The sequence below is a fragment of the Argopecten irradians genome, chromosome 7 (assembly GCF_041381155.1).
Source record: "Argopecten irradians isolate NY chromosome 7, Ai_NY, whole genome shotgun sequence".
NCBI lineage: Eukaryota > Metazoa > Mollusca > Bivalvia > Pectinida > Pectinidae > Argopecten > Argopecten irradians.
The window spans coordinates 30,413,031-30,427,394 of NC_091140.1; the positions used below are offsets into that span (position 1 = coordinate 30,413,031).

General features: G+C 34.5%; 1 protein-coding gene across 1 annotated transcript in view; it reads left to right on the forward strand.

Annotated features, from left to right (window-relative positions):
* The window catches only part of LOC138327135 (uncharacterized), a 15,775-nt gene extending 1,423 nt beyond the window's left edge, over positions 1 to 14,352 (forward strand). Inside the window, exons 3-15 of the mRNA XM_069273119.1 lie at positions 1,383 to 1,651; positions 4,903 to 5,034; positions 6,078 to 6,213; positions 6,463 to 6,609; positions 7,746 to 7,885; positions 8,344 to 8,502; positions 8,832 to 8,872; positions 9,409 to 9,525; positions 9,736 to 9,819; positions 10,064 to 10,208; positions 10,524 to 10,618; positions 11,039 to 11,052; positions 13,879 to 14,352. Coding sequence (XP_069129220.1) covers positions 1,383 to 1,651; positions 4,903 to 5,034; positions 6,078 to 6,213; positions 6,463 to 6,609; positions 7,746 to 7,885; positions 8,344 to 8,502; positions 8,832 to 8,872; positions 9,409 to 9,525; positions 9,736 to 9,819; positions 10,064 to 10,208; positions 10,524 to 10,618; positions 11,039 to 11,052; positions 13,879 to 14,307 — 1,908 coding nt within the window. The 3' untranslated portion in view covers positions 14,308 to 14,352. The remainder of the gene's footprint in view (positions 1 to 1,382; positions 1,652 to 4,902; positions 5,035 to 6,077; positions 6,214 to 6,462; positions 6,610 to 7,745; positions 7,886 to 8,343; positions 8,503 to 8,831; positions 8,873 to 9,408; positions 9,526 to 9,735; positions 9,820 to 10,063; positions 10,209 to 10,523; positions 10,619 to 11,038; positions 11,053 to 13,878) is intronic.
* Positions 14,353 to 14,364: the final 12 nt, after the last annotated feature.

Genomic DNA, 14,364 nt, shown 5'->3' on the forward strand with positions numbered 1-14,364 from the left:
TAAATTAGCAATTCTAAGGTTTAGAAGTTTTCGAAGTGATATTTATCTTCAAAAGCCGAAAATAGGTACATTTTGACGTTTAATTATTTTAAGGTTCACAGCAAGTCATATTTGTATTTCCATTTTAACTTAGCTGCAGCTGCTTGTCACTGACATTGGAGTTTACACCTTCAAATGCCTGTTTTGTTCTCATTTTCAACGTAAAACAATAATAGAAGACCAAGTGATGACATTTAGCAATGTTTTCGCTTTCACTTTGAAATTGAACGTTCGCCGTAGTAGAATATAAAAAGGCATCTTAATATCAACATCGTGCCAATAGCAATATAAAAATCGTTTCAGAACTTTTACTTTCAGTAAGATACATATTCAGAGGTCTTTTTTATATATATATCATATAGCAGCCTGTTTAATTTTTGATCACACTTTTGTCGCTCATTTAATACGCCCAAGTATTATCATTTGTCTTAGTTTAATATGATTTTTAAAATGACATGTACAGTGTCAGAAATTTATATTGTTAATACATTGTTCGTCTCGCTTCCCAGCATTGTTAATTAGATTTTTAATAATCGCCCAAACCTAATGAAAAATAATCAATTCTAACCCTGAATACATTCGTCATATCGCCTGACATTGATATAAATGTACTTAATATGCATGATTTTTTTACATGCGTTTGTTTTAAATATGCATTCCGTTCGTAAATGTGGACACAGTTAACATTAACGTATACAACATAGAAAAAGTACTAATTAATCACTTTTGGGGGTCGTGTCATAATTTAAGTCACACCAATGACACATTATATGTTGATGTTCAGAAAAACAAAAGGTTTTGGTGAACGATATAAAACAACTAAGCCCTGTCACTGCATGATATACTATACGGGGTATTTTTATAAATTTATAAATATTGAGTGCTGCTTTATTGAAATTAAACAAAGCCTAGCAACAATAATGTTCCGTCAAAGATTTAAAAACCTCATGATCAGTGAGCGTGAATGTTACTGAATGATCTCGCGGTTGACTTCGTTGAGCGTAATATACTGTGTAGCTTGGAAGTTTTGCGAGAATGATGTTTTCGCGGTTTCGGGGGGCATTGCTATGATCGCGAACATGTGATCTAAGAAAAATAGTGAAATGAATGAATTATCCATAGCCTTACAGTCAATTCCCGTAATTTTAAAACCACTTATATTTACTTTTCTGGCTTTAGTCTAATTCGCGAAAACTTTGACTCGTGAAAATAACTGGCTTAACAGTACTTTATAATGTGTTCTTGTGATTTTGATAAATCTACATCCACGTACGTTCAGGTTTTTTTTATAAATATTATTGGAAATGTCTAATATGTAATGAAGATCTAAATTTTCAAACAAGGTTCGTTTTACGTACCGCATGACCTGGGAGAAGGGATCGGGTCCCTGTGGTACCGGTTGTTCACAAGCAAGTATAAACAAAGCTGGGACATTACCTCTTCCGTTGACCATATCGTCATGGACTTGCACCGTCGGTTGTTCTGGAACGAAAAAGCTGCATGACGTCAACTATATAACCACGTCAGTTGGATCAGCGGCATCAAGTTGGGAGCAGGGAGAAGGAAGTTTTCTCTGGACGCCACCTGTGCCTAATGGAAAATACGAAATTACGTAAGTTGTCTGAAGTTTTATGAAGCGTCCTTAAAGCCCCAATACCTTTCCGAAAAAATAAACATTTTTAAAGATGATCCACCGCCGACAGAGCATAAATGATATTCATTATTTGAACAATAATTGGTGTTTAATTGTATATATATATATATGTGTCTAATAAACACAAAAAATAATATAAAATGATTTATTTCGCCTTTGGTGCATGCGCAATCAGTACTTCATTCCATATAGGATATAGTGCAATGGAATTTTTTCGGGATGCAATTAATAATTTTCGTATTTTTAACTTGAAGTCAAATTAAAAGCTCAAACTTTTCAGTGGTGGTAACGGTGTAAAGTAAGTAACTTTTGTAACTTAAGAAAATACTTAATCGTCTGCTCCTGTTTTTGATAGTGAAAAAATACCATTTGTCAGCGGTGGAGCATCTTTAACAACAATTATAAGATAATAGAATTGATATCGGTGGTTTTAGACGAGGTTACAATACTTAACAAATGTAACATTCCCTGCGATTCTTATGCTATCAGTAAAAATTCATTTCCCTGTTTTGCTGTCTGATCCAGTGATAGTCAACTTACACGCGGTAATTAGGACGAAGACGGGAAACATTTTACGACCCGCGTTATGAAAATTGACATTTTATATACTTTAACTAAATACTTCAGAATGTGAATATAATTATAGCATTAATGGCAGCTAATAGATTTTGCGACACCACAAATTATAAATATCTTTTTACATTCCCATTTTGAAAATTAAAATCTGTTCGGGAAAAGTAGTGGGCCTCTTATTCAGGATAATAATACATGTACATTAAAATTAGTAGTATGGTGTGTAATTAATTTTCGTTCAAATAATATTTCTTTTCATACTATCCGTAAATGTATGTGCATGTCTTGAATCACACTAAATAAGTGACCGGGTGATTTAGGTTTCCAACCATTCAATATTTTTCCTGGTTCCCCCTCCCCTCGGTCACCATATTATAGGAGAGCGTAAGGGAGTTACAAGGTACTGAAATATAACCATGGATTTCCCATGGATTTTAGATTTTATTTTCTTACTCCTAAACTGTTTTAAGGACCACGGCACTTGTTATGATACAAAATACCTCTCAAATTTTTACATTTGATATATATATGATATCAAAGCATGAGCATGGGCACAATTGCTATACAGGATAAGAAACCAATGTTCCTAAACCTCAACGCACGTTTTCTTTAGAAAAATCTAATATTTGAGAAATAACATAAACTGACATTTTATTGTGTTTTACATTCGCTGGTCAAATGAGCTATCATTTTCTTAGCAATCTTTAAAAAAAATGATGATTTTTTCAAATAATTTAGGATTCAATATATTTCTTTAAAACAAAGTTATTTTCATAATATAACCAGTTTTTTCCGCGTTAATTATATTTTTCTATAATGTCTAAAAAAAATTGTGATTCCAGACTTGTTAGCATTAAAATCTGAACTGATGACTTGAAGTGTCATGACGGATTTGCCTTGTGCGTGTTTACATCCCTTTCAACGAAATTCAAATATGATGTGTAAATGTATATCTTAAGTTCAAAGAGGCAAATTAGGCAAACAATAATTACAATCAAAATACGATTACTTTTATTTCATTTGGTGGTATTTGTAAATAATTGGTGGTATTGCGCCGCAGTCATTTACTATTATGGAAGGGTTTGATTCTGAAAAATAAGAAGACTCGAAATTGTACTTTGTTGCTCCAAATGAAAATTGTTATTTGTTTTTTTCATCACGCGAAATTACTACTAGTAACTTAATACTAAAGTGTCAGTTTGTTTATCTCATTTTGTCTTGTTAAAAATAACACTAACATGCAGCATTGTTTTGTGTCGCGGCAGTTCATAAATGTGCACCGATATTAAATAGGATGGTGCTTAATTTTTGACACTGTGTATCTTTGTTTATACAACGATATTGTTTTATCAATCAATAAAATTTGATATCAGCATAAATAAATTAATGTGAAAAGTTTTCCCATCAGTAAACTGTATACACCTTAACACAAAAATAGCTTTATAAAGCACTTAATGACAGTTCAAGTCACCACCATACATCATAAATATTTAAAAACAACAATAAAAAATCAATATTTATAATATCTTTGTTTATGTAACAAATCTACTCTAAGTTACAAGTAAATCAAAATTCCATAATTGTTTTATAAAAATCCACTTGTGATAATAAAATGAAAGTGACATATGAAGTTTGGCCTACTTCAAAGTATCCCCTTCATGGGGTATCTATAGTCATATCATTATGGAAAGACATTACGTTAGTCTGCCCTGTCAAATCCTCCTTTGACCCTAACAGCGAGACTGGATTACGGGTATTAACCCCAAAGTTTGGTCCTGATCTTTCCCGTCAACTCGACTACGTAAAAATATTCCTATAATATCTTTTTAAAACAAAGTGTTCTAATTTCAATTTGATATTTACTCGTGGATTAGCTGATCAATACTCACATTTCTCCATTACCTCGGCGTCACCAGGGCGTCACCAAGATAGGTAAACTTCACGTTTCTATTCAAATTGATTTTCTTGCCGTAAACCAACTTTTCGAGTTTTCATTTCTAATGAACTTTACCGTTTATTGTAAACTAAATTTCTAATCGGCCACGAAAACGCATGTGTATCTGAACCGCAGTAAATGCGGCCCCTGTTCCCAGGGGTTAAGTAAATGATTGTTGAAATAGACACCTTCATGAAATAGTGGCTTATTAAAGTTGTTATGACTAAATATGTTATGATTTGTCCATAATCTTGATTAGCACAATCCTTAGCATCGTCTCACATGTTCGCATATGTAAGAGTTGGATATTTAAGTTAAGTTTGACAAGAAAATTCTGTCAAACCATTCATTGTCATTACAATGTTTTAAATGCAAGAACATCGACGCGAAAAGGTTGAAATCAAAAATCATTAAATTAAAATCTCAGTCAGTACATTTACCAGTGTTTTGGAATGTTTAGATGCGTTGCATGGAAAAATGAATTATACCTTACCAAAATAAAGAGACACATATTAGGATGAATCTAAATTAGTAAATGTTGTATTTTCTTAATACTACCAAAAGAAATTAGTAAAGAATTCGTGACATAGCTAAAGATATATGTAGTGAAGTTCATCACTCAAATAAATCCTGTGCCTTTAAACTAAATCAGGAGTTTAGAAAGACATTGACAGTACCATGATATTGCTTTTGTTGAAAGTTTGAGCCCCTTGCGGTGGTCGACACAGGCTAATGGTCCCGGCCAGCTGAAGACAACAGTGGACCTAAGGACTCGGAGTGATACGAACCTTCCTAATGCCAGTCCTATAGCAGCTGTACAACCCACCATTGGGTAAGAGACACCATTTACAGCATTTCGTGTTATTGTTTAATTAGTCCGGTGAAAGCGGAGTGGACTATGGTGTTAGTCTCCATCTGTCTGTCTGTCCGGATGCTAGTTTCCAGACGATAACTTGACAACGAGTTGATGAATGTTGTTGATACATTATGCAATGGTAGCTTATGAGATAACACAGCTTGCGATTGATATTAGAGTCAAAAGGTCAACTACAAAGGTCACTGTTACTAAAAACAATTTTTTTGGAAATTTTGGTATCAAGACTTTCAACTAAGAAAGGTTGGATTTTCACGAAACGTTATACGATGGAATGATATGAGGAAACACAATTGGTGATTGACTTTGGGGTCAAAAGGTCAACTACACATGTCACTATTACTAGAAATAGACTGAGGTCAATGTGATAGCTTGTAGCGACCGGCAGGGGACATCATTGCTTCAGCAATACTCTCAGAATACTTGATAGTTTTGTTTTATCTACCGTGGTAATTACAATTAATATGTATCGATATTCTGTAACATTAGTTTACCTAACTTCGTCGAAAGGAGAAGGGGTTGTTTACGGTACTAAAATACGATAAACAAGAGGCCGAAGAGGCCGTAACGTTCATCTGAAATCCTACTCATCATTTAAGTATGAAATTGAATTTAGTTGTATTAAATATGTGTTTTTCAATATTGTGAGAATATGATGTCCACCTCGGCTTTTGAATAGACAGGGCAGTGCTTTTTGGAGGTTCTAAAATAACTATATTTTAATTTAGATGTCATTTAAAGATGGATTCCTGCATATTTGCCCTCAGTTTCATTTTCCGCAAATCATTCTTTATTTTAGAAGTAATTCTCTGTTAATACCAAATCTATAATGTCACTTGAAGTATAAATTCTAACAAAAAAGATATCCCTTTTTGAGAATTATTGTGTTAATAGTTAATTATTTATACTACAATTTACTTCCGGAAAATGAAAATTGAGCGTAATTTTTGCAAAACAAATAAGTGTTTTGTTAGTAATATTTCTGTATCCATTTATGCCAGAATACCAGCTGGATGTATGAAGACAGTGGCATTGCCAGTGATAGACCCAGACGCTGATAGAATCAAGTGTCGACTAGCTGGTCCATCAGAGTGTGGAGCTGCGTGTACAACAGATCCAGGGATACACATAGATCATGTATTACAATTATTATTTGGTTTTGCAATAGGAGTTAGCAACTACATGTAGCTCAATACGGAGATTCCGATATACCAAAACGATTTGGGTACAAATTACTGTCGAGTAGTCCTACCTTCCGATGATTGTGACGTCAAAAAGTACTTCAAATCATAACGTCACAATTACCGGAAGGTGAGACTCATCGACAGTAAATCGTACTTTACCAACGTCGAAACCGACGTATTACTTTTTTTCCATAACTTACAGAACAAATGCACAGCGACTTTCCCGGCTTCTCTTAAAAAGGGTGATTACCGACTAACTGTGGTTGTTGAGGATTACCCGCGTAGTGCCATCAAACTAGGGAGCGCCACCAGTGGCTACAACCAGCCCCTCAGCAATGTACCCCTACAGGTAAACACACTGATGCCTGCATGTTTGATAAAATGTTTCATATAAATTCCGTTAAATTAAGAGTTATCTTCCTTTCTTGTAGGTATCGATTGTGACGTCATAACTTTGTGAGCACAAATTACGTGGTTTTCTAAAAATAGAAGAGAGAAAAAAACCGTTATAATCATTTCCATCCCGCAAGGGTAAATAACTGTAACAGTATCGTTACAGATTTATTCTAAAGAACTTAAAGCATCAATGTCAGCTTGTTTATCTCATTTTGTCTTGTTAAAAATAACACTAACATGCAGCATTGTTTTGTGTCGCGGCAGTTCATAAATGTGCACCGATATTAAATAGGATGGTGCTTAATTTTTGACACTGTGTATCTTTGTTTATACAACGATATTGTTTTATCAATCAATAACATTTGATATCAGCATAAATAAATTAATGTGAAAAGTTTTCCCATCAGTAAACTGTATACACCTTAACACAAAAATAGCTTTATAAAGCACTTAATGACAGTTCAAGTCACCACCATACATCATAAATATTTAAAAACAAAAATAAAAATTAATATTTATAATATCTTTGTTTATGTAACAAATCTACTCTAAGTTACAAGTAAATCAAAATTCCATAATTGTTTTATAAAAATCCACTTGTGATAATAAAATGAAAGTGACATATGAAGTTTGGCCTACTTCAAAGTATCCCCTTCATGGGGTATCTATACTTTTAGCACCGATATTTGAATCAATTTCCTACAATAAATTATTTTTTGTTCGTAATTATGGAAAAAGTCATTTCATTTATAAAGCACTCCATATTTCTTGATGGGTTCCCGCATATACAATTGTTGATTTTTTTTGTCAACGTAGAACCGGAAAATTTAATACGTCGGCGATTTTCATACACGCGGAGATCTTTTATCGTTTCGCCATGTTATATTTTTATTATTTCTATTTCGAATTATATGGTAAATCTTGTATAAATAAAATATTGATAACTTTAGACATTACGGAAAAAAAGAATCTGTCGTTTTACTTTTCTGAGAAGATAATTTGAGCGCAAAAGATATGGGAACATATCTTAGATAATTATATCACGAAGATGACAGTTCTTGTACTTAAACCTAAATTCGTATTATTTAGTTGACTGTCCACGTGACCCAGACCAGTGGCCCGTGCGGTCCATTGTCTCAAGGTAGTACAGATACAGGTCCGACTGTTGTGTACCCAACTTCCGGTTCTCATCCTCGAACTCTCCACACGGTGAACGTTTCTGCTACAAGGTGAAGGTCATGCATTTGAAAGTATTATTTTTTCTCTAAAGTATTTAAGCGTATGAATCAAAAATCCCTTATCTGAACCTTTAATCAGATATTGAACGGTTGTACAAAAAGTAATCACGATCATACTTTTTGCTATATACTTAATTAAGATTGATTGTTTGGACCACTCAACCTGTTCTATAACAAGCAAGCAAATATTTATCCATAAACGTAAATGTGTAACGTTTTGTATCATGATAACAAGATAACATACATTGTATATATATTATATATAATCAATACATATAGATCTTATATAAATATTGCATAATGATGTCAAAAAAATGTTGTCATCATATTTGAATGGATTGTTATCGATGAGAACAATTGAACTCCCATGCCATGCTTTCCTTAAAACCCAAACACCGTTTTGTAAATTAACCTTTAAAATATGTTGGAAGTTCTTACTGATTTAACAGCCATTCGGAAGCTATAGTTAGCTCGTCTGCTGGGATGACCGTCACACCGAGGCCGGACCCTGGTCATCCTGGAAACATTATGGTGGACACACAATGGACGCCAAGTTCAGACCAAAACGGGCCAGCATTTACCTGTGTGTGGGCACTACAAAGTGATGGGTTGGAATCGTATTTTATCTTTTCTGCTTTGTCATTATCCCTTGATGTGCAACATAAATCCTAATAATTCCATATACTGTATAACATGAAATATTCGTGTACTTTTGTGTGGTTTGGAGCTTTCAAAGCATTTCTTGGGTAGAAATATTCGTGGTTGAACACTGATGGATTGGTACATATCAAATAAGATGGCATATCATCCCGGTAATTGTCGTTCTAAAAGTAAGAGCAATTTTGCATAATTGCACTGTAGTCTATAATACCTTTACAATCATAGAACAATTATTTCAGTTTAATAATTCAATGGATATTCATTATATCTGTTCCAGAACTACTTCTGAACAACAATGTTTCACCACAAACGTTAGAGGTAAGGGTTTCTAAAACTCGGTCTTCAGTACCCTACATGATGCTGTTCAATGTCATGTAGTTTTTCGTTGGCAGTTGAACATGATGTCGTATGAAGATTACACCCATGTATTATATCTTCAAAAGTAACATAGCGATCCCTTTATTAACCTGAATCAAATTGAACTGGAGATAGCATCACAAGTAGTGACGCTTTTAGCGAAGTGGGTAGTATGTAAATATATTTGGGAGCATTTGATTGCAGATTATGCGTGTAAGGGTCATTTTATACAAAACTTGTAGTAAATATAATCATCATTTATGCCTTATTCCTTACTGTTGTTCATTAGTTATTTTTTCTGGGTTTTTTTTTCATTTTTTTTTTCGTTCGTTCGTTCGCCAATTCGTTCTTTCATTCGTTCGATTTGAAGCGAAGGGAAAACGTGATAAAGCGTTTGTCAGTTCGATAACATTACTACAAATATGCTGAGTGGAAATCCCGTCTTTTGATCGCAATCAAGGTAAGTTATTCCTTATATTTTGCAATTTCTGATTTAGACCAAGACGACTGTAGTGGTGGAAGTAAATGTCAGCATGGCGGTACCTGTGTTGATCTGTACAAAAGATTCACATGCAAATGTCTAGGTGGTTTCGTATCAAACGACTGTTCGGTTCGTAAGTATTACTTGTCATGCTAAACTTTTATATACAAATGCATAATGTTGACCGAATGAATAAAAATATAAGCTTACCTTGTGAGCTAAACATTGTCTAATTTTGGATGATTTGAATTTAATATGCATTTACATTTCGACCCAAATGCACTGCTGATACAAAGGTTGATAATACATTATCTTTATAATGGTATTTTTTGTTTGTTGAAAGGTGCGTCATGTGCGACTTCTAATCCATGTGTGAATGGAACTTGTGAAGTGAGGCATGGGTCGCTTTTCTGTATCTGTACTCCAGGTAAGACAAATTAAGTTCATTGATTTTATGACATTGAGTAATGATGAAATCACCCCTGAAATTTCAAAATGGACTGATCTAGTCTTTGATTTGGAAGAGCCTAAATATGCCTTCGGGGGTGAATAAGTTAATAAATATATCCTGCTGTTTTTCGCTTCAAGACTGCCTGCTTTTGTTATAGAATTCTACCTTTTCAAAAAGAAAAATGTACTTCATTTAATGTCTAAAAAAATGTTTTTCGCAGGTTATTCAGGAAAAATTTGTGATACAAAGATGGATACTTGTGCTTCATCACCGTGCCAACACGGTGGAACGTGCACTGCCAATGCCACTGGGGCATCATGTGCATGTACTGCGCAGTTTACCGGAAACCACTGTGAGACACGTAAGTTTAATATCACTGATACATGTTCCGACGTTTTTTCCTGGACGGATACCTCAGAACTAAGGCGATACATTAAATGTAACACGTCTTTAAAAACTGCATAATACACAATGCATAAAAACAACAATTTTACAGTACAAAATTATGTGTTGTAACTAACGGGTATAAGGCATTTGAAGCCATTTGAATGATCTTTAATGCTTAATTCATCAAACCCAGTGGTTTTCAATAGATAATTGAGAAAAATTAAAATGTATTTTTTTCGCCTAGTTAAGGCACATATAACTTTAAAATCGGCAGATACCCGTCAAACTACGAGATTTCCCGTCACTGGAAAGCACGTGTTACAAGCCATAGCTACCATAGCGTCAGACAGCCAGGGGATCCAGGTGCTGGATTTTGTCAAAGTGTTGGGTGAGTGGAAAAAAAACATGTCTATAACGCATGATATAAGCTAACTTTCTTTTGCGGCTACTACATATATAATTTCTGCGTTTGTCGTTTCAAAGTATTTTCGCATTTAAACTTGAATGGAAATAGCTTGAGAAGGGATGCTATTTTCTATGGTGTAGGCATTTTATTTTTAAAATAACTCTTTCATGATTATGTAGCCTAAAAAACGGTTTACCTGCTGACAATATAAAAGAAATAAGTGCTGTGAAACCTTTGTCTAAAAGTTTAGAAAGTTGTATTTCTTTGTAAGCTTCCCAAATCATTCCTAACTTCGTCTTTGTTACTCGTGCAAAGATTAAAAACAACTAAAACTATCGACTTAAGCAACAAAATTTAAAGTAAGAGATCATATGTAACATTTTTCTTTTTCTTTTCTTTTAGATAAAAACAAAAATGTAAGTATACTTTAAGTCTCATTTTACACAAGGCAAGTTTAATATATGTATGCCTAAGCTAATAATCTAGATATTTTTGACAACATGTTCATATATACCAATTTCTTATTTTTGTTGAAATTAATATACGCAGCAGTCATATGATGAAGTCTTTCGGAGAAAATGCTTTAAATGTTTTGTATAACCGCTACATTAACAAAAGGGCCATGGGCCTTAACGGTCACTTGATATTTGATACAAATTAGTTACGTAATTTACTAGCCAACTGATGTGTTTTGTTAACGAAATAGGAACATACATCTTCTAGGTCTACATACAGATTTTCATTAAGTTTCGTGCATATTTACTCACATTACCGTTTTCACAAGGATCAATAACTATTATTGTAAAGGGAAATAACTCCGTTAATGATTGTCGAATCAAGCTGATTTTTCAAAATCGTCCGAGATCTTTCTAAGGTAAGTCTACATACAAAAATCATTCAGCTCAGTGCAAATTTACTCAAATTATCATGTTCACAAGTTTCAATAATTACAATTGCAAAGAGCAATAGCTCCGTAAGTTACGATCTGATCAGGTCAATTTCCTAGCTTGTCGGAGATCTTTCCAATTTTAGTCTAAATACATAGTTTCATGAAGCTGAGTGCATATTTATTCAAGTAATCGTATTCACAACGTCCAATAATAATTATTAGTGCAAAGGGCAATCACTGCGTAAATGATCTCGAATCCAGCTGATTTTCAAACTCGTCCTACATCTTTCCAATGTTAGTCTACACACAAAGTTTCATTAAGCTCGGTTCATATTTACTCAAGTTATAGCGTTCACAAAGTCCAATAGTAATTATTAGTGCAAAGGGCAATAACCCCGTAAATTACTGTCGAATCAGTCTGATTTTCGAATTTGTCCGAGATCTTTCCAAAGTAAGTTTACACACAAAGTTTCATCAAGATCGGTTCATATTTACTCAAGTTATCTCGTTCACAATGTACAATAATAATTATTAGCGAAAAGGGCAATAACTCCGTAAATTAAAGTCGAATCACGCTGATGTTTCAAACCCATCTGAGATCTCTCCAATGTTAGTCTACATACAAAGTTTCATTAAGCTCGGTTTATATTTACTAAAGTTGTCGCGTTCAAAATGTCCAATAATAAGTATTAGTATAAAAGGACAATAACTCCATAAATAACAGTCAAGTCACGCTGATTTTCGAAGTCGTCCAAGATCTTTCAAATGTTAGTCTACATACAAAGTTTGATTAAAGTTGTATGGTCTATCACTTTCGCTCTTTTTGTCATAGTGGAAACTGTTTAAGTGTTATACACATTTTTCCCCGTCTGTCCGAGGTTTAAACTTTCTACTTTTACCACTTTTTATAAAGTTGCAGCACTGGAAGTATTTTTAATTATAGAAGTAAAAAATCTTTTTAACGTGTACACGTCAAAAATAAACTCGAAAGATGCCGAATCATTCCGAACTCTTCCGAACATCGTCGCGACAATCTCGAAGTAACACGAGAGTTGTGAAACCAAATGTCAACAATTTTTTTCATAAACAAAACATGCGGTCGACCTCAGCAGACTGGATCTACAAAGAAAATAATGCTTGCACATTACAATATTTGATACACACAATATTGAATTACGGCAATGTGTGAATTAGATGTTTCAAATACTCGCTCTGTGGTAGACATATACCAGCACGATTTGCTCATATTAGCCAGAAGGAAAACGTAAACAAACACATGTGCGCTTACGCTAGTTACCTGGATCACCACGTGCAGGACGTGTAGACATAAGTCACATGGTACGATTCGGAATGCCGACAAAAGCCGAAGGTACTGAACATGGCGGTGACTGAAGGCGCTGTATTCAAAACCAGGAATATATGATCCCTAGATTTCGGCGCTCTTATAGGCCGACATATTCTTTTGGGGAGCTTAATCAATAAGTTACATGTGCATGTTCAAATATCAAATGTTTAAGCAATGTATCGTTACAGTGAAAATTACCAGAAATACAACTTTAAGCTCGATTTATATTTACTCAAGTTATCGCGTTCACAAGAAAATGTTAACGCACGACGGACGACGACGGACAAAAGACTATCGCAATAGGTGACCTAATAATATGTAGCTGATATGAGGTGCAGAACGCTTACTATTGGTTCTATTTTAGTGGTGCCTGTAAAAAACAAAACGTATTAATTTTATTCGATTCATTTTTTCGCCATTTTATCAAGCTTTTGCATCACAGCAAAAACTGTTACAAGGAAGGGTATTATTTTGTATATATTTTACAGCTCTGTCGGCGGTGGAGCATCTTAGAGTAGAAAGAACATATTTAACAGTTTTTTGTTTGCAAATCACAGTTCAAATAAGATGAAACACTTCAGTGTGAAGTGTTTTCGTTTTTGTTAGTATCGAAAATTGTATTTACTAAAATCTTCCATTTTACGTTTCGCACTGGATGTTAAACCTTGACATGGCCTTGCTAAGATTACATGCTAGGGCAATATGGGCTGAGCGACGAGGATAAATTATGTCATATTCAATTAATGGTTTCGACTGTCATCTTAAAGCAGGTTTTAAGTTAATTAAGTTTGCTTCATCAGATTATATCCAGCAATAGTTACACTGAAAAAAAAGGATGCTAATGTCCCACTTCATGATCGTCGAAGGCGACTAAATTTGGGATATCAATCTCGCAGTTCAAATCATTTGATACATATATGTAGCTTGAGAGTTATATTAAGTAATATGGATCTTTTACTTGACACTACCTGCTTAATACAGTTAATCTCGTTGTATTTTATTGTATAGGATGTCAATGTCGTTGTGAACAACGACGCTCCCCCTCTGTGGCCAATAGGTGTGGCAGTGGGAGGCGTGGTACTTCTTGCTTTGGCTGGATGTGGATTGTGGTGGTGGTGTTGTGGCAGTCGTGGCCAAAACAAAGGTATCATCGAACCAACTGATCAATGGATGCGCCCTCGGCGCTCTAGTGATGACACCCCTCGCCGCGGCTCAGGTGAAGCAAAACCTCGCTCTGCAGAAACTTCGGCCTCGGATCAGACCGCACGAAAAGCCGGGAATAATGTTACCCAGGTGGAAACCAACACAGGAACACAAGTATCGGGAGGTTCGCCTCGAATACTGAATATCTACCAGTCGTCTGCTAATGATCCGCACATACACAAATGTGGTACAAATTCGCGCGGGAATGTATACCACAAAAATACTTTCTGGTAACACGATGTGAGCTAAAGGAACTTACCCCTAAATAGTATTCTTGTTTATAAATAAATT